The sequence below is a fragment of the Dipodomys ordii genome, unplaced genomic scaffold, assembly GCF_000151885.1.
Source record: "Dipodomys ordii isolate 6190 unplaced genomic scaffold, Dord_2.0 Scaffold131, whole genome shotgun sequence".
In the NCBI taxonomy this organism is placed as follows: domain Eukaryota; kingdom Metazoa; phylum Chordata; class Mammalia; order Rodentia; family Heteromyidae; genus Dipodomys; species Dipodomys ordii.
Window position 1 is genome coordinate 1,930,413 of NW_012267347.1, and position 19,559 is coordinate 1,949,971.

A 19,559-nucleotide genomic window follows, 5' to 3' on the forward strand; every position below is an offset into this window, starting at 1 on the left:
AGGAGGAGTTCCAGGGGCTGGAGATGGCGAGGGAGAAGGGAATGGTTGGGTAGAGTCTCAGAAGTGTGGTTTGGGCTGAGCCAGGAGAATCCCAGGGAGGGGGAAATCCTGGGAGCAGAGAATGGGGAGGAGACCTGTGGGGAGTTCTCTGAAGCGCAGAGAACCTGCTACAGCTGGAGACAGATCAGGTGTGAGAAGCTGGAATTTTGGAGGGACTGTGATGGAGGCATGGCTGAGATGGAGTGCTATGTGGATTAGGGACTGCTGGACGGGGAGACTAGAAAGGAGGGAAATGATGGGGGCCAGTATAGTTGGAAAGGTCCTAAGGAAAGTGGGCTAATTATGGGGCTGCCTGAGTTACAAGAATCGTGGCAAACAGAGCCAAAAGAGAATGGGGGGGGGGTTCCATTTGGTTTGATAGAAGGGTTGTAGGGGGAGTATGGGAGAGCTGACTGGCGGGCCATGGAAGATTGGGAATGTTGCTGCAGAATTCCCAGGAGTCAGGTATTGAATAGAGAGACAGGGAGGAGATATTTTATAGCCAGTACTGAACTGTGAGGACAAGAAGGGTGGAGGCCCCAGAGCAGAGTCCACTTAGATTTGCCAGGCCCAGGCAAGGGCCGTCTGTCTCCACATGACTGCCTTAGGACTGATGGGGCCTAGACTGTCAACAATTCCTACCCTTTGTGCCCCGGGTTCATTTGGTACACCTAAGGATACAGGCATTTTTGTCTTCTGGGGATTATGCCCCTAGCGTTGGGAAAGGGATGGCCTGGCAAACACTGGTGCCTCAGGATACTGGAGAAGAGAGAGTGGGAGGAATTGGGATGAGGCATTTGAGCCAAGGTGCCTGGCAGAGGTAGGGCTGCCTGGCAGCATCATGAAGGGGAAGTGGTGCCTACTGCCAGCCCCAGGACCTGCCCAGACTTGGAGGAGGGTGCTGGGCCCCCCCATATCAGCAAATAGGGGAGACAGCTCCTCCTCTCTCAAATTCTTGTCTCAAAGTAGTATAGGAAGGCTTTGTAAAGAGGGCATAGGACTTTACACATAGAGTTAGGAAATTGGGCAAGAGATTGTGTGGGAGGGTCTTAGGGGCCTCTTTGGGGGGCTTAAGCAGCTAGATTCTAATCCAGAATGACCGCCTCCAGGTCCTCATTGGTCACAGTTGGAGTGGGAGCCATAACATGGGTTCTACCTTGCTTTTCTGTTACTGTGTTACCATCAGGAGTAAGCAAAGAGAAGAGAGAGAAGGTTGAGCTATGAGGATCCTGATCTCTCATATTTCCCTGAATAATCTTATTCCTCCACATATAAGAACCACCCAGTTTCTCCTAGTTGTTGCCAACAATATCATAATTCAGGGTTTCTTAGAATTCCTCTGCTTTTCATAGAATTTCTCTGCTTTAGGATCCTTCCAACTCAGTTGGCTCCTGCCATTTTCTTACCTATGTAGTCTCCTCACCCTGTCCTCTGCTCTCTGGCTTAATCCCAGGGCTTTAAAATCTCTGGCCTTGGGAACTAGGGATATATTCTTAATGATAGAGTGCTTGCCTAACATATGGGAAGCCCTGGGTTCAATGTCCACCATTACAACAGAAATGATCCTTGTCTCTTCACTGGCCTCTCCCTAGCCCACTTATTTGCTTTCCTCCCTCCATTTTTCCCTAGTGTTTTTCTCTGACTGGAGTTTCTTCTGGGCTCCACCACTGACCAACTCTGCCTGTTGCCTTGCATTTGCATTTAGAGCTGTTGGAGTCTCCAGAGAACAGCCACCTCAGGTGGTACACGAGAGCTGAAACCCGAGGCCTAATCAGAAGGATTTGATCCCAGGATTCCTGGGCAGTGGACATCTCTCGGCCCCTCCATCTGGGCTCCTGTGGCTAGGAGGGGCTGGGCAAGCAGGCCAGCTGGGCTATGGTTTGGTGCTTCGGTCTGGCCATCCTCAGCCTGATCATCAGCCAGGGGGCTGACGGTGAGCTGGATCCTTGGGGCTCAACAACTCCCTGTTAGCTTTGGGGTGTGGGGTGTTCCTCAAGGGGTCCTCTGTAAGTGTGTGAGGTTAGGAGATGGCTAGGGCTGGTTCTAGTGAAGGGTTCCTCTACCCAAAGTCCTAAGGAGCCTATAGAGATACTGATGGAACTTCCCCTCCCAGCTCTCACTTTGATCCCCTGCTGTGCCCTCATGCCACCCACCATGCAGGTCGAAGAAAGCCTGAGGTGGTTTCTGTGGTGGGCCGGGCTGGGGAGAGTGCAGTGCTGGGCTGTGACCTGCTGCCCCCGGCTGGCCGGCCCCCTCTGCATGTCATCGAGTGGCTGCGCTTTGGATTCCTGCTTCCCATCTTCATCCAGTTTGGCCTCTACTCTCCCCGAATCGACCCTGATTACGTGGGTAAGAGTTCTCCTCAGGTGGGAGGGAGGGAGGTATCCCAAACAAAAATGAAGCTGGGTAGGCTGAGTGCAATCTCTAGTCCTGCTCCACTCTCATCTCCTGCTCCACTGCCTTCCTCTGCTTAACAAGCATGGCTGTGCTTCCCAGCATGTTGATTCACTGAAGGGGTCATACACACACACGTGTGTACACACACACACACCTGTGTGCATACTATAGCTGTATCATTTAGAACTTCGCCTGGTTGTTCCACAGGAGATCCTACAGTCCTGTTCCAAGTACCCATCCCAATTTTCCAGTCATTCATCGTGCAACCTCCCTGATTCCATCCTGATCTGTAATCGCTTAGCCTGAGCCTATTCTTTGGCTCTCCTATCTGCTTGTTTCCCTGTCTTCCCATCCCCCACAGTCTGAGACGCTAGTTTGGGGGTTCCAGGCTTTTAGGGAGTGGGCTAAAGGGGCAGCAGGGTGGGTGGGGCTCCAGCCTCTTTGCTTCTTGGTAGTGGAGGGATGGGGCATAGCTTGATTCTGAGTAGAAAAGAGTATGTGCACTGCACCGAGAAGGCAGGCTGGGGGTGGAGGGGCTCAATTTCCCAAAGGTTAGTTAATACATGGATGGGGCTGGCTGGGTTGCTGCTTCTACTGCCCCCCATCTGGACCCCTGCAGTGGACTTCTTGCTCCTAATCGGATGGAACTTTAAATCTGCTTGGTTTAGTATCAGGTCTCAGAGGTAGTATTAGGTCTCAGAGGGCCTGCAGGAGGTTCTCACCATGGGTTTGAGTTGCTGAGCAAGACAGAGTACTGCTACTGCTTCTTCAGAGGTGAAACTCAGAAAAAGCCACTAGGGAGGATGTTAATGGGGACCCCCACCTTTTCCCTCTTTAGTTTTGAATCATGAGAGATGCCCTGGGATTGGCTGGGCTCTTGCCACAGGCGGGCTGGGCCTCCAGGGCAGGCTGAGCACAGGCAGGTGCTGCAGAAGGAGAGTTTATTTTCAAACTGGGGACAGTTACTGGCAAACAGCCTGGTGGGAGTGTGTATGTGTCTACAGAAGCCCTCAGGGACTTGAAAGTGAGGCCCCAATTAGCACAGCAGAGGGGGAAAAATGCCTTTGCCCACCTCCTGTCTCTGCCTGCCTGGACATGGTTTAGGACTACAGAGCTGACGCTGAACAGATTCAGAATGTTGCCTGAGGGAAGGCTAGGTAGCAGAGGTAGAGGAGAAGTTCTTAGAAAAGGGCTTTCCCAGAGACTCCCCCAAAAAGGTGGGGAACTTCTCCCTTCCTCCAGCCTCTGTCCTGTCTGGCAGTCCTCCAGGCAGACAAGTTACTGGATGGCTAGTGACTATCTACCTGTAGGTTTCTTTCTAATTCTGTATTGCTTCTTGAACTACAAGGACCATGAACTATAACCTTTGGAACTTTCCTTCTACCCCTATGGTTTGTTTCCACCTCTGCCCCTGACCAGTTTGGAGCTCCTGGTTAGCTTGAACTGGTCCAGAGAGTCAGGACCCCAAGAAGAAGGCCCCTGGGCCCATTAACCCTTTTATTGCCTCACAGTGCAGAAGGGGCCTCTCAGCTTTTGTGTAGGGGACTTGAAACTGCAGTTGCTAAGCAACTGGAGGTGGAGGTTGCTAAGGACAATGCTGTTCTGTCATAAACCCTCTGGGCCAGTGGAAGGAAGATGGGCCTGGGATTGTGTGTGGGGCTGGTGGCCTAGAATGTGTGAGAACCATGAGAGAGATACAGAGCTTTCCTGACCACTGTGAAGAGGCTTTCAGGCTTGGAGGACTAAAAGTTATCTAGCAGAGGAGATTGGGTTTATTATAAACTCATACAAAAGTAGCAAAAAACAAAACAAGACCAGTCTCTTCCCCCAAAAAAACCCCTAATATAAATTGTGTGTGTGTGTGTGTGTGTGTGGGGCAGTCCTTGGGCTTAAATACAGGGCCTGGGTGCTGCCCCTTAGCTTTTTTGCTCAAGGCTGGTGCTCTTCCATTTGAGTCATAGTTCAACCTTTCCAGACTTTTGGTGGTTAATTGGAGATAAGAGTGTCATGGACTTTACCTGCTCAGGTTGGCTTCAAACCAAGATCCTGAGATCTCACCCTCCTAAGTAGCTAGGATTACAGTCATGAACCACTGGTGCCTGGTTTGAGCTAGGATTTGGAGTCAGATTAAATTAGCTACTGTAGGTAAAGTATTTAGCAATGTGCCTGTAGAATGTCTTTACAGGGCTTTAGTCTATACTCTAGTTTTCCCAGAACGGATGTTAGTTAGACCAGTTCTTTGCATCCTTGAGACAGGCTCTTGGCCCTTGACTTTTGTGTTGTGTTTCTTGGCCGGTTCAAGATGCCGCACACCACAGAAATGACACACATTTTCTCACTGTGCTGTTTGATTAAAAAAAAAATCAGTTGTCTCGATCTCTGGTTAGGACTCTCCTGCTTGCTTTAGTCATCTCCCATTGTCCTTCAAAACCATCTGCCTAATTACATCTCCCTGAACACCTTGCTTGCTCCTCTTGTTTCATAGTGCAATGTTTGGACAGAGCCAAGTGCCATGTTTTGAACTTCTATATGGGTGAACACACACTTGCCCACATTGGCTCAAGGCAGTATGATTTTCCTCTTTGGAAAACCTTACAGAGCAGCTGCTGTCCTTTCTCTTTCCTACAACTGGCATATGGGAAGATCTGAAGTCTGGTGGATTTGGTCCTGTGGCTGGAACACAGGCTTCCAGGAGGATGGTCCAGGCCTCAGGAGGTGTCAGGACCCCTGCATCTTCCTGCCCCTCTGTGTACCACTGCAGCCCAGGTCTCCGAGAAAATTGAGGACTTGAAGAATTGTGTACTGGGTATTCTAGGACAGTTTGTCATTGTCTTCCAATTTCCAGAGTGGGAATATAGGCATTTGTGCTCAATCGCTTGTACATCACTGGACCCTAATGCCAGTGTTCAGTGTTACTAAGCTGAGTAGTTTTGGGAAGAAAATATCTGTTCCTTCATCCACAATGAAATTTTTGGGAGAATGGAATATAATGACAAGGCCTAATACATGGCCCATATTCAGCGCTCAACTCCCTTCCCTCTTCATTCTTTCCTTCCAGAGCTCAAAAAATGCCATAATGTGGCTGAGAATGTGGCTTAGTGGTAGAGTGCTTGCCTAGCATGCATAAAACCCTGGGTTCAATTCCTCAGTATCACATAAGCAGAAAAGGCCAGAAATGATGCTGTGGTTCAAGTGGTAGAGTGCTAGCCTTGAGCACAGAGAGGCTCAGGGACAGTGCCCAGGCCCTGAGTTCAAGTCCCAGGACTGGCAAAAAAAAAAAAAAGAAAAGAAAAAGAAAAAAAGAAAGAAAAAGAAAAACAACAAAAAAAAGCCATAATGAAAAGTTACTATTATATGGGACATATAAGGGGGCTGTATTTTGGGGTCTGTGAGGCTCAGTATACAGACAGCTTAGGGTTATCAAAGAATCCTGCTGGTGAGTAGAAGGGTTTGATTATGTTAAATATTTACCTGCTAGGCCTAGTCTTATCTGCTGGGTGGGGATTAAACGCCTAGCCCTTTAAGCTGGAACTCCCATCCTAAAGAATTCACACCCAGGATCCATTCTTAGAATTAAAAAAGACCCTGGCCTCCACTTCTTCTCTGTAGGATCAGAGCCAGTTGACTTACCATCTTGGGGCAGGTCATTCCAGAAGCAGCATAGTAGCAGATCAGAGAGGGTGATTATACCAACAGGTTTGGAGTTTTGACTGTGAGGAAGGGCTAGAGTGGGCATGATGTTAAAAGCCCTACCCTTGTCTACCATTGGTCTACTCCAGAGGTCACTGTGGGAGAAGGCAGCTGGTGAGTATAGAGGGAATTAGCTCAACTACCCAAGGAAGAGAGATGGCTGGCATCAGTGATGGTAGAGAAGGCAATACAAATACTTAGGAGGTAGGATTTGGAAGCTACGCTAAGCAAATAGATAAAGGAGGGGTGATGGAGGAAACAAGGTTGTGGTGCAGTTTACCAATGTGGGAGAGGAAAGGGAGATGGTGATTATCAGTAAGTGATGGGGCCTAGGGTGAGCACAGGCTCCTGATTTCAGATCTGAAGCCTCGTCCTGTGGGTAGCAGCCTTTATTTGAGTTTCCACACGAGCCAGGCACTAGGCTGTGTGCCTTCTTTCCGTTATCTCACCCTCTGCCACACCCCCAACTTTTTTTTTTCAGTTTTCATTTTCATAGATGAGGAAACTAAAACTGACAGGTTAAGTTATTAGCCAAAGGAGTCCACAACAGAGCTGGACTTGGACCTAGGTCTCTGGCTGCCAAGCGTGTATGTCTTTCTCTTTAGGCTGCACTGCCAGGGACTGGTGAAGCTGATTCCATCAGGGATTCCATCAGGGAGAGTGCTGTGGGATGCATGGACACCTTAGTCTGAGCCTGGGGGGATGTTGTGGATGTTGACTCAGGGTCCCCACAGCACGAGCTGTCTGCTTGTGCTGTGGTGTGTGGCTTTGTGGAGCTACATGTGGTTTGTCAGCAAAAGCCTGAGTGCCCTGGGGTGTGATGGGGATGGGGTGAGATGGCTGCTGACTCTGCGGCCTGGCTGGGCTGGGCTCTGGCCACCTAAGGCGCTTAGACAGCTGATAATAGAAATGAGGGATTAGAGGCTTTGACAGGCGAGGTCTAGGTCCCTGCTAGGGCCCCAAACACAGCTGGGGGTTCCAGGGACATGCCTTCTGCCAGAAGAATACCCAAGGGAACCCATACTTTGCCCTTACAAATAGACTTCTGCGATAGGCAGATCTACAGAACTTCAGAGGAGATCAAATGCTGGCTTTTCAATCCTCTCCCTCTAACCAGTCTCAGGAGCTAGGTGGAGTTCAGTAAAATGTTCTACTCACCCTTCTGGGTTCTCTGTCTCGGCTGGGTGTCAGCTGTGGGAAGGCAGAAGCAGGTGGAAGGGCTGAACACAGCAACCTGCCCTCAATGACCCGGGCTCACCTGTGTAGACCCTCACTCTAATCAGGGTAACAGAGAGTGAGCCTAGTCTCTACCACAGAGAATGGCCACTGTGAACAGGGGTGGAGGCCTCCTGCTAGATCCCTTCAGCACCCCTGACCCAGGGCTTCCCAATACCCCAGGACGAGTCCGACTTCAAGCAGGAGCATCTCTCCAGATCGAGGGGCTTCGAGTTGAAGACCAGGGCTGGTACGAATGTCGTGTGCTCTTCTTGGATCAGCACAGTCCTGAAGAGGATTTTGCCAACGGCTCCTGGGTGCACCTGACAGTCAATTGTATGAAGCTGGGGAGAAGTGTTGCAGGGAGGGAGGAACATGCAGGGGATGGGGGTGGTGGAGAAAGGGAAGGGAAAGTGGAGTTTCCAGCCCGCAGGCAGGGACAAAACCCCACCCTTCCTGACACTCCCTGTTTGCCCAATTAGTGGTTGATTCTTTCCCTTCCCCACCAGCCTGCCCTTCCAAGTCTTCAAATCCAAATCTAATCAGCCCCCTAGGCTCCGTTGAGAAACTTTCTCTTTTCTGGTCGGGCTCTGCTGGGGTCGTGAGTAGAGAATGGAGGACTGTTGTTGGGCTCTGAGTGAAACAGCTTACCCTTAAACAGAACCTTATGTTTTCAAAGCATCTTTTTACTCATGACTTCACTTAACTCTCTAAAAACAAAGTCATAATCATTCTCATTTTGGAGGTGAGATTGGGGCAGAGAAGTGGGTGGAGAAATGGCACTTGGCACTGAGTGGTAGAGTACGTGTAGGATCCTAATCTCCTAACTCGGAACAGTGGGACATTTAGCTCTCACCCAAACCTTGTCTCCTTCTCCACCCACCCCGCCCCCCTCCTCCATCCCATCTCTGCACAGCCAGGCCAGGCCAGACCAGTATGTGGAGATGGGTGGTACAATTCTCATTTTCTTCTAGGTACAATAGATTTGGAGTGGGATTCCTATGAAGCTGGGCAGGCTGGTGGAACGAGGCCGCAATCCTAAGTTGTCTCCTAGGCCTTGGACGATGTTTGGGGGGCTGCTAACTGCTCTGATGGGCTGTGATCACCCTCTTCCCAATAGCTCCCCCACAGTTCCAAGAGACACCTCCTCAAGTCCTTGAAGTGAAGGAATTGGAGCCAGTTACCCTGCACTGTGTAGCCCGAGGGAGCCCCCAACCACGAGTGACTTGGAAGTTCCAAGGACAGGACCTTGGCCAGGACCACAGTCAGCTACGAGTGAGTAGGCCAGCTGGAGCATTGAGGGAAGGTGGATCAGAGCTGGAGGGCTGGGGCTTGAGCAGGTGGGGGGCATCAGACTGGGAGCTGGGTCAGAGGAAGGGCTTTGCATTGGTTCTTTGAGTCTGGGGTGCTGCCTCCCTCTGCTGGCCAACTTTGGAAGTACCTGGACTGAGGCTGGTTGTGCAGAAAGGGATTTTACTCTTAAGGACTCCTTCCTTCCTCAGGTGCAGAACGAGACACTATGGATCCAGAAGGTGACCCGAAGCAGAGCTGGAGTCTATACATGCCAAGCCTCCAGCACTGAGGGCAGTGCCACCCATGCCACCCAGCTTCTGGTGCTAGGTGCTTTTTGGTTGGGAGTACTGGAGGCAGAAGATGCCTAGGGGAGAAGACAATGAACTGTATTTGGGAGAAACACAAGAAGACAGGAAGGAGGCTTGTTCCTGGGGGGAGGAGGTCGATACAGGTTGAGAAGTCTCTAAGTGCAGGCTGTTGCTCTCAAACCAATTGGTTTTATTTTTATTTTTTATTTTTATTGGTTGTGGGGCTTGAACTCTGGGCTTGGTCGCTGTCCTTGTGCTCTTCAGCTCAAGGCGAGTGCTCTACCGCTTGAGCTACAGCGCCACTTCCGATTTTCTAGTGGTTTATTGGAGGTAAGAGTTTCTTGGACTTTCCTTCCCGGGCTGGCTTTGAACCGTGATCCTCAGATCTCAGCCTCCTGAGTAGCTAAGATTACAGGTGTGAGCCACCGATGCCTGGTTTCAATTGGTTTTTAATAAGGATCAGTTAGTAGACAAATAGATGTTTAGTTCTCAGAAGCATGGTAGAGGAGGAGGTGAGTGTTGGTATTAGGCTGTGAGTTGGTTTTCTCATCAAAAAAGTACATATCTCCATTTCAAGACTGACAAGAATTTAGGTTCAGCCAAGCACAGTGAATGGCACACAGTAATTGCTGATTGTGGCAAGCTGAGGTGTGTGAGGCCTTCCCGGGGCCTGTTACCTGTCTGGGAGATAAAGTGGGAAGAGTTGCTCTCTATGGTACTATGAGTAGGACAGTATTGGATAATGGTTAAAGATAGAGATTCCGGCATCATCAAGCTGGGCACTGGTGGCTCACACTTGCAATCCTAGCTATTCAGGAAGCTGAGATTTGAGAATCACAGTTTGAAGCAAGCCCAGACAGAAAGTGTGAGATTTTTATGGCCAGTTAATTACCACAAAACTGGAAGTGGCACTGTGGCTCAGAGTGGAAGAGTACTAGCCTTGAGAAAAAAAAAATGCTCAGGGACAATGCCCAGGCTGTGAGTTCAAGCCTCATGACTGACCAAAATAAAAAAAAAAGCCTGAAGAGGAATCATGCTTCCCCTACTGACCTAGGGCACGTCACCTCACCATCGCTCTGCCTCTGAGCCTCTGTTTCTTCCACTATCAAAAGGAAGCAACAATTCCTTCCTCATTGCCTCTTACAGAGAGTAATAAGATGAGCAGGCAAAGTGCTAGGCACTCAGTGCCAGCCCTGGCATTCCCTCTTATACTGACTAGTCATACACTGAGACCTAGAGGACCATGTAGCTACAGTGGTCAGAGACAGGTGTGCAGGAGGCCCTAGGGCAGAACATTCCAGACCTGTGGTTCAGGGAGCTGAGACATAGAAATAGGAGTCTGCCTGATGCCTGCTGTCCAGATTGACCTGAAGGAGTTCATGAGGGCTGGTGTGTGGAGAGATGGATCCTAGGCCTAGAACTGTGAGCTCAGTGTGTTAGACCTGGAACCACTGCGGGTCCTGGAGCAGAAGTGTTCTGTGGGTGAAGATGACCTGTCTGCATAAATGGTCATTGCTGTGACATCTACACAGATGAGCCTGTGTTGACTTGTTATAGTATCTTGGGTAGGGTATGAGTACCTGGATAAGAGGAAGGGGCATGGGGTGACTTAGGGACAGGAAAGGTGAGCAGAGTTAAAATTATCCTCCCTAGGAAGTGGAGCTCAAGTGGTGGAGTGCTAGCCTTGAGCAAAAAAAGCTCAGGGATTATACCTAAGCCCTGAATTCAAGTCTTAGGACCCACACCAAAAAAAAAAAAAAAAGTTAGATGCTGGTGGCTCCTATAATCCTGACTCCATAGGAGGCTGAAATCTGAGGATCATGGTTTGAAATCAGTTCAGGCAGAAAGTCTGTGAGCCTCTTATCTCCAATTAATTACCAAAAAGATGGAAGTGGAGCTGTGGTTCAAGTGGTAGAGTGTGTGCCTTAGTTCAAGCACCAGCACCAGCACAAAGCCAACTAAACAAATAAAAAACTATCTTCCCCAGTACTTGCTAGGCAGGGGAAACGATATGAATAGTGTCACCTCTGAAGGAACAGGGAGACTTTGGGAAGGGGGGGCTTAGAGAGAGAGAGAGAGAGAGAGAGAGAATGAGCTTTTGTTATGCACAAGGGGGAGATCCCATTTCAGGATCCCAAGGCCCTAGGGCATCCTAACCTATATACCAGAGAGCATATCAGGAAAAGTTGTACCAGAACGTTCTGGGAAGACTCTGTGTGTGACTCAAGTCACTTTTCTCCTTTGTGTTCCTCGCAGGACCCCCTGTCATCATTGTACCCCCAGAGAATCACACAGTCAATGCCACGCAGGATGCTTCCTTGGCCTGCCAGGCTGAGGCATACCCTGCTAACCTCACCTACAGCTGGTTCCAAGACGGCATCAATGTTTTCCACATTAGGTGAGGTCACCCACACTTGGGGCTGTGGTGATAGAGAACTGATGAGCAGTCTTTGCGGAGCCCTTTGGTTGGGTAAGACTTAGACCCTCCTCACACATGCCATCTTGCAGCCGGCTGCAGTCCCGAGTGCGGATCCTGGTGGATGGAAGCCTTCGGCTGCAGGCTGTCCAGCCGGATGATGCTGGCCGCTATACCTGTGTGCCCAGCAATGGCCTTCTGCACTCGCCCTCCGCCTCTGCCTATCTCACTGTGCTCTGTAAGCCTGACCCCAGCTCCTTCTAGAGTCTGTTCCCTCCCCTAGGCCAGCACAAGGCCTTTTCCCTCAACCTCGACCCTGTTTCTCCTCCAGACCCAGCACAGGTGACTACAATGCCTCCTGAGACGCCCCTGCCCATAGGAATGCGGGGGACGATCCGATGCCCAGTTCGTGCGAACCCCCCACTGCTATTTGTCAGCTGGACCAAGGATGGGCAGGCCCTGCAGCTGGACAAGGTATGCACGTGGGGCAGGGGGAATACAAGTCTTAGCTTGGTAATATTGGGGTATAAGGCCTGGAGTGGAGTTAGCTCCGTGCCTAAGAAACATACACTTGGATGTTGGCAAAGAAGCATCAATCCTGTTCTGGGGGTAGAACAGCAACAGAGACCCTGTGGGGAGGCCAGGGATGGAATAAATGCCTTTCTCTCAAGCATAATTGATGACAGATCAGTAACAGAGTCTTTGGTAAGGAGCCTTGGAGGGTGAAGATCATTCCATGCAGAAATCATGACCCAGAGGCAGGACACAGTATAGGGTGCTTTTGGAATAATGAATTGGGCAATTTTATGGGAGCTGCAGAGAGTGCCTGTAGGGACACACGTGGTGTAGAAAAAGCTATAAAGTCAGGTTGGGACCTAAAGTGGGGGGGGACAACAACTCCATGCCAATTTAATACTACTTCATTCCTAAGTGACCGGGTGCTTTGCCTGCAGAGACAACAGATTCCTTGGGGCCTAGCATTGCTTTATTTAGTTATTTAGTTAGTTACTTATTGCCAGTCCTGGAGCTTGAATTCAAGGCCTGGGCAAGGTCCTTCAGCATCTTTTGTTCAAGGCTAACACTCTATCACTTTGAGCCACAGGGCTACTTCCAGCTTTTTCTGAGCAATTTATCAGAGATAAAAGTTTCAGCCTGGGGCTGGTGGCTCATGCCTGTAATCCTAGCTACTCAGGAGGCTGAGATCTGAGGATCATGGTTCAAAGCCAGCCCGGGCAGGAAAGTCTGTGAGACTCTTATCTCCAATTAACCTCCAGAAAACTGGAAGTGGCCCTGTGGCTAAAGTGGTAGATTGTTATTCTTGAGCTGAAGAGCTGAGGGAGACCACCCAGGCCTCATGACTGTAAAGATGCTGTACAGAGTGGTCACAGTTACATGAGTAAGGCAATGAGAACATTACTTGTTGATCATTGTTACCCCTTCCCTGTTGTTGTTCCACTATCCCTTCCTCCACGCCCCCTCACCAAAGTTGTAAAGTTCGTTCCCAATATACTGTCCTGTGAGTATCCTTGTTGCAATGGGCATGAGATTCTTATCTCCAATAAACCACCAGAAAACTGGAAGTGGTGCTGTGGCCCCAGTGGTAGAGAGCTTGCCTTGAGCTGAAGAGCTGAGGGACAGCACCCAGGCTCAGAGTTCAAGCCCTGTGACTGACAAAAACCAAACAAAAGTTTCATGGACTTTTCTGTCTGGGCTGGCTTTGAACCTCGATCTTCAGATCTCAGCCACCCGAGTAGCTAGGATTACAGGCACAAATCAGTGATCCCTGGCTCTCCTTGCATCTTTGAATCTCAGGGATTTTACAATAGTAGTACTCAAAATTTTGTTAAATATTTAAAAACTCTATAGGCAATTGGAGCTAGAATATTTTTTCCAGCAAAGATGTATAACAAATATCAGAGTCAGAGCTGGGGAATGTGGCTTAATGGTAGAGTGCTTGCCTAGTATGCATGAAGCCCTGGGTTTGATTCCTCAGTACCACTTTAAAAGAAAAAGCCAGAAGTGGTGCTGTGGCTCAGGTGGTACAGTGCTAGTCTTGAGCAAAAAAGCTCAGATGAGTGCTCAGGCCCTGAATTCAAGCCCTAAAATTTATATATATATATATATATATATATATAATATATATATATATATGTTAGATATATGTTATATATGTGTTATATATAATATGTATGTGATCTATCTCTATCTATGTATCTATGTATCTATGTATCTATGTATCTATCTATCTATCTATCTATCTATCTATGTATCTATCTATCTGAGCAATCAGGAGTTGAGTTCATGAGCTGGAATGGACCATGAGAGGTGGTGTGAGCTGTTGAGATAGTGTAGGTTAGGGGTTATGAAGTCTGAGCTGATGAAGATGGATGGGCCCTGTGCTCAGACAGCAGTATTCAGATGGGGATTGGAAAGGATCACACTTTATTGAGGAGGATAATGAGAGGTGGGCTTGATGTAGAAATAGGAGCTGGTTTGGGATGGAGGATGCAGAATTGGGTGATGAGGGCAGGGAGGTCACTGCAGGCAGGTAGTCCACATGGCACATCTCCAGGGGAATCATTCATGCAGGCCCCCGCAGCTGTGCAATCACAGCCTCACACACACTGCGTGGCCCCTGTAGAGGAAAGGGGAATGGAGAGCTGGAGTGCAGAGAGTGGGTGAAGCACTTAAGTTGTGGAGTGCCTGAGCAGTCTTTCTCTACTTTGGTGTTGCCTCTGGTGCCTAGCCTGGCCTTGGTTGAGTTTCTTCCTCTAGTTGTCATCTTCTCTGCCCTCCAGTTTCCCGGCTGGTCCCAGGGCCCAGAAGGCTCACTGATTATTGCTCTGGGGAATGAAGATGCTCTGGGAGAATATTCCTGCACCCCCTACAACAGTCTTGGTACAGCCGGACCCTCTGCTGTGACCCGTGTGCTGCTCAAGGTGAGGTCCACATAGGCCAGAAGCCTGCCAAGACATTAGGTTAGGTGGCGGATGATTTGTGTTTAGCTCAGAGTGATGGGGTGGGGTGGGACAGACTCTTGTGAGGAGGAACTTCCAAATCTGTGTTTCCCCTGGTGGCCACAGCAGCCACTGTCAGATGACATCCCACAGGTTTGTGTAGAGATGGTGCCAGAGAGGTGGAATGCCAGCCACCTAACACACTTACCAAATATATCTGTTTTAGCCCTGGCTAGTCTTCACCCCTGCTGCCTCCTCTCTGGGGCTGTGAGAAAGGGAGTGAAGTGGTGAGAGAGAGGGTGATTGGTAGAGGTTTGAACATCTCCAGAGAGTCTCGCAGGACCAGCAGTCCTTTGCTGTGCCACCAGTTCCCTGCAGCAAATACCTATGGGGACTGAGACAAAGCTAGGGAGTAAGTGAGAGGCAGAGATGAACACAGAGAGATGGACACAGACTGTACAATATGACAGGGAGCTCAAAAGGGATGGGCCCAACCTTAGACAGAGCTGCAAGAGCGGCCTTGAGGGAGGCCCCTCCCAATGCAGAGCTGGCCCACAGGCTCCCCCAGCTTTTATAGAACGGCCTAAAGAAGAATATTTTCAAGAAGTAGGGCGGGAGCTGCTCATCCCTTGCTCTGCCGGAGGAGACCCTCCTCCAACCATTTCTTGGGCCAAGGTAAGGTGCCTGATCCCCTATTCCTGAGCCTCTGGCCATTTAATGGGAAAGAGCATGTTCTCAGAGGGAGGGTTCCTGGAGGGTGGGGAGAAGCCATGACTCCTGGAGAGATGAGTGGCCTCCTTGGTGAGGGGTGGCTGCGTGTGTCCTCAGGGCTGACCAGTGGTTCTCTAGGTGGGCCGGGGGCTGCGGGGCCAGGCTCAGGTGGACAGCAACAACAGCCTCATCCTGCGACCATTGACCAAAGAGGCCCACGGACGCTGGGAATGCAGTGCCAGCAATGCTGTGGCCCGAGTGGCCACTGCCACCAACGTCTATGTGCTGGGTTAGTGGTTGGACAGGGAGATGGGCCTGGGAGAATTCATGTGGAACGGGAGACTGAAGAGTCAATTGTAGAGTCCCAAATGGGGGATTGAGGGTATGGGACTCATGGGATGATAGATGGAAGATAGAGCCCCCCACCCCTATCCCCTGCCCCCACTTGCTTTTCACCTTCCCTTAGGGCTTGGACCATTTTCCTTCCATTCCCCCTACCCAGGTACCAGTCCTCATGTGGTCACCAATGTGTCTGTAGCACCTTTGCCCAAGGGTGCCAATGTCTCCTGGGAGCCTGGCTTTGATGGTGGCTATCTGCAGCGATTCAGTGTCTGGTATACCCCATTGTGAGTGACTTGTTCCCATCTTCACCCTGGGTCTATCAGGCCCTCTGCCCTTTCCCCCTGATTCCTAGCTGTGTCTTCCTTCTGGGGCCCTGTTTCCAGACTCTTAGAATTCAGAGTCCAGGCCCTGAGAGGTTGGGTGGTTGAGCAGAGGGAGGAAGCCAGTTCTCTGATCTTCCTCTTCCAGCCTTTCTGAACTTCCTCTCTCATGAACTCATGAACCATTCTCCATGTTTCCCAGGGCCAAGCGTCCTGACCGAGCTCACCACGACTGGGTGTCTCTGGCAGTGCCTGTGGGGGAAGCCCACCTCATAGTGCCAGGGCTTCAGCCCCACACTCAGTACCAGTTCAGTGTCCTGGCTCAAAACAAGCTGGGCAGTGGGCCCTTCAGTGAGATCGTCTTGTCTGCACCAGAAGGTGAGAGACCTTCCATCCCAGAGCAGCAGACCAGATACAGGAAGGAGAAAGGCTGAGGGGAAAGGTGGTTAGATGCTTGGAAATGGGGGTCAGAAGTGGGCAGAGGTACTGGGCAGCCTGGGGTACAGAAGGACTCTAGCAGAATGGCTGAGTCCCTGAGGACTGTGGAAGGCCAGGGGAGGGGTAGCATGAACTCTTATCTTGCCCATCTGCCCTATTCAGGTCTTCCCACCACACCAGCTACCCCCAAGCTTCCTCCGACAGAGATGTCACCTCTCTTGTCACCTCCTCGAGGTCTGGTGGCAGTCAGGACACCCCGGGGAGTTCTCCTGCACTGGGATCCTCCAGAAATGGTACCTGAGAGGTTGGATGGCTATGTCTTAGAAGGACGGCAGGGCTCCCACGGCTGGGAGGTGCTGGACCGGGCTGTAGCCGGGACAGAAATGGAGCTGCTGGTGCCAGGCCTCATCAAGGTAGATGCTGGGGGTGCCCTTTGAACATTGTTTAGTGTCCCATCCATTCTCCAGATCTCATTGTCTCCCTGATCTGACCATCTTCACCTCCCCTTTTCTACCTCATCCTTACCTCCCAACTGCAAAGTCTTGGTAAATGGGGTTTGCCATGGGCACTTTTGGTGTCTGACCCCTTTCCTGGCACTTCACCCTTAATCTCCAGGATGTCCTCTATGAGTTTCGTCTTGTGGCTTTTGCGGGTAACTACGTCAGTGATCCCAGCAACACAGCCAATGTCTCCACTTCTGGTGAGGACTTAGTGGGAAGGAAGGGTTCTGGGAGGTTTGGGGGTTCTCATCCCACTGACTCGCCTAGTCCCTTTCCTAGGCCTGGAAGTCTACCCCTCACGCACACAGCTCCCAGGTCTCCTACCGCAGCCCGTACTGGCTGGTGTGGTAGGTGGGGTTTGCTTCCTGGGCGTGGCTGTCCTAGTGAGCATCCTGGCTGCCTGCCTCATGAACCGGCGCAGGGCTGCCCGGCGTCGACGCAAGCGCCTCCGCCAGGGTAGGTTCCAGCACCCTCATTCCTCCTCTCCCTCCTCTCTCCTGTATCCTCATCCCTTGGGTGCTGAGAACTTAACTACTACCTGAAGAGTCTGCCCATCCCTAAGCCCCTCCTACCTAGGAGAACAGTCCCTCCCTTCTGCATGGTCCATGTACCTGCTTGTAGTCCTGGACTAGGCCTTGCCTAGTCTTCCTAGCTAGACAGGGTTTGGGTTGGGCACCTACTGTCAGGTGACATCAGTGCCCCAGGGCTCAGGTTTTAGTTGTGTCACCTCCTGATCTCACATCCTTACAGATCCACCTCTGATCTTCTCCCCACCCAGGAAATCAGCATCACAGTAAGTCCTTCTGTCTCTCTGGTTTCCTTCCACCTTCCCTATTCTACCCAGCAGTATCCTCTGCTTCCTGTTCTGTACCTTTGGGACCAATAGGAGGGTGGGAAATGAAGTTAGAGGGAGGTGAGGTGAGCGAGCAGAGGCATCATCCTGAGGCAGTCCTGCGCTGTAAAGTTCCCACCACCGCGTTGGTTCTTCCCTCGCTTGCTTTCCTGGTTCTACCCTATGGTACAACAGGGTGGTTGTACAGCAAACCTCTCAAGACTAGACCCTGATGTCCTGTCCTTCCCCAGCGCTGCTCCTGGCTCTGGCAGTCCTGACAGTGTGGCCAAACTGAAGCTCCAGGGCTCCCCTGTCCCCAGTCTACGGCAGAGTCTGCTTTGGGGAGAGACCGCCCGGCCTCCTAGCCCTCGTCCAGACTCACCACCTGGTCGGGGGCCCTTACCTCTGGAGCCCATTTGCCGTGGGCCAGATGGGCGATTTGTGATGGGGTCCACTGTGGGGGCCTCCCAAGAAAAATCAGGTCTGGAGCAGGTAGAGCCTCGGAACCCAGCCCAGCGTCTGGCCCAGTCCTTTGACTGCAGCAGCAGCAGCCCCAGTGGGGTACCACAGCCCCTCTGCATTGCAGATATCAGCCCCGTGGGGCCCCCTGCAGCAGCCTCCCCCGGCCCCCTGCCAGGACCTGGACCTCTGCTCCAGTACCTGAGCCTGCCTTTCTTCAGGGAGATGAATGTGGATGGGGACTGGCCTCCGCTTGAGGAACCCAGCCCTGCTCCTCTCCCAGATTACATGGATACGAGACTCTGTCCCACCTCATCTTTCCTTCCACCCCCAGACTCCCCGCCTCCATCCTCCAGGGTGGCATTTCCTGGGGCTGTGATAGGGGCTGGGCCCACCTCAGAACCTCCTTACACAGCTTTGGCCGACTGGACACTGAGGGAGAGGGTCCTGCCAGGCCTTCTCCCTGCTGCCCCTCGGGGCAGCCTCACAAGCCAGAGCAGCGGAAGGGGAAGTGCTTCCTTCCTGCGGCCCCCCTCCTCAGCCCCTTCTGCAGGGGGCAGCTACCTCAGCCCTGTTCCAGGAGATACCAGCAGCTGGGCCAGTGGCCCTGAGAGATGGCCTCGAAGGGAACATGTGGTGACAGTCAGCAAAAGGTGAGGGCAGGGCCTGGCAATCCTTGCTCTGGCCCCAGTTTTGTCCTGTTATTCTGCATTTCTCCTCACCACCACCCTGCTCTTTTTCCACTCTCGAATCAAAAGACCCTGTCTTCTTTTCGAAGTATTTGCTAATATCCAGAGATTTCCACATGAAACCTCGGGCTCCACTTAAGTTGAAGACCCCAGGTTGAGACTTTCCTGTATACCTCCATTCCTCTACCCACTGCATGCATTTGTCTCTTTTAACAGGAGGAACACATCAGTGGATGAGAACTATGAATGGGACTCAGAATTCCCTGGGGACATGGAATTACTGGAGACTTGGCCCCTGGGCTTGGCAGGCTCTCGACCTCGACCTGAAGTTGAGCCAGAGCTAGGTATAGCTGTCCCACATCCCCTCTGCCACCATGACCCATCTGTTACCAGTCAGGACCTAAGCTCCAGGCTTCTTACTGTGCACTGTGTCCTGCTCCCCTGGTTCACTACACTGCAAGGCCCTTTGGAATATTAGGCTTGAGCTCTTTACCCAGTGAACTACAAGGCCTCCTCTCTTCTTGTCCTGCCTTCCTTTTGCAGGTGCTAAGACTTTAGAGGAAGGCTGCCTTCTGAACACTGTCCATGCTGCTGGCCCTGAGGCCCGCTGTGCAGCCCTTCGGGAGGAATTCCTGGCCTTCCGCCGCCGCCGAGATGCCACCAGAGCCCGGCTACCAGCCTATCGACAACCAAGCCCTCATCCGGAACAGGCCACTCTGCTTTAAGGCTGGGATAAGGTGCATGGACCTGCAGAGAAGCCTACAGTGTGACCTAGCTGCAATCTCAGAGGCTGCTCCTGCCATTTTGTGCTTATGCACAGAGCTTGAGCTTGGGTGAACTTGGTATGGAATGTATGTGCTGGCCCCCTAGGTGGGTCTGGATTGGAGTGGGGCTCTTAGTTTGCCTGTGTGTGTGTGTGTGTGTGTGTGTGTGTGTGTATGGTTGTGGTGTGG

General features: G+C 51.3%; 1 protein-coding gene across 1 annotated transcript; it reads left to right on the forward strand.

Annotated features, from left to right (window-relative positions):
• The first annotated feature begins 1,905 nt into the window (after positions 1-1,905).
• On the forward strand, positions 1,906-19,553 carry Igsf9 (immunoglobulin superfamily, member 9). Its single transcript, XM_013030547.1, has 20 exons — positions 1,906-1,972; positions 2,200-2,388; positions 7,525-7,677; positions 8,462-8,616; positions 8,844-8,961; positions 11,199-11,340; positions 11,451-11,596; positions 11,690-11,832; positions 14,157-14,297; positions 14,874-14,990; positions 15,165-15,315; positions 15,529-15,652; positions 15,891-16,066; positions 16,289-16,539; positions 16,742-16,826; positions 16,906-17,082; positions 17,377-17,419; positions 17,710-18,570; positions 18,823-18,950; positions 19,150-19,553. Exons 1-20 carry the CDS (start codon positions 1,915-1,917, stop codon positions 19,329-19,331), a joined length of 3,540 nt encoding a protein of 1,179 aa, XP_012886001.1. The 5' UTR covers positions 1,906-1,914; the 3' UTR covers positions 19,332-19,553.
• The last annotated feature ends 6 nt before the right edge of the window (positions 19,554-19,559 follow it).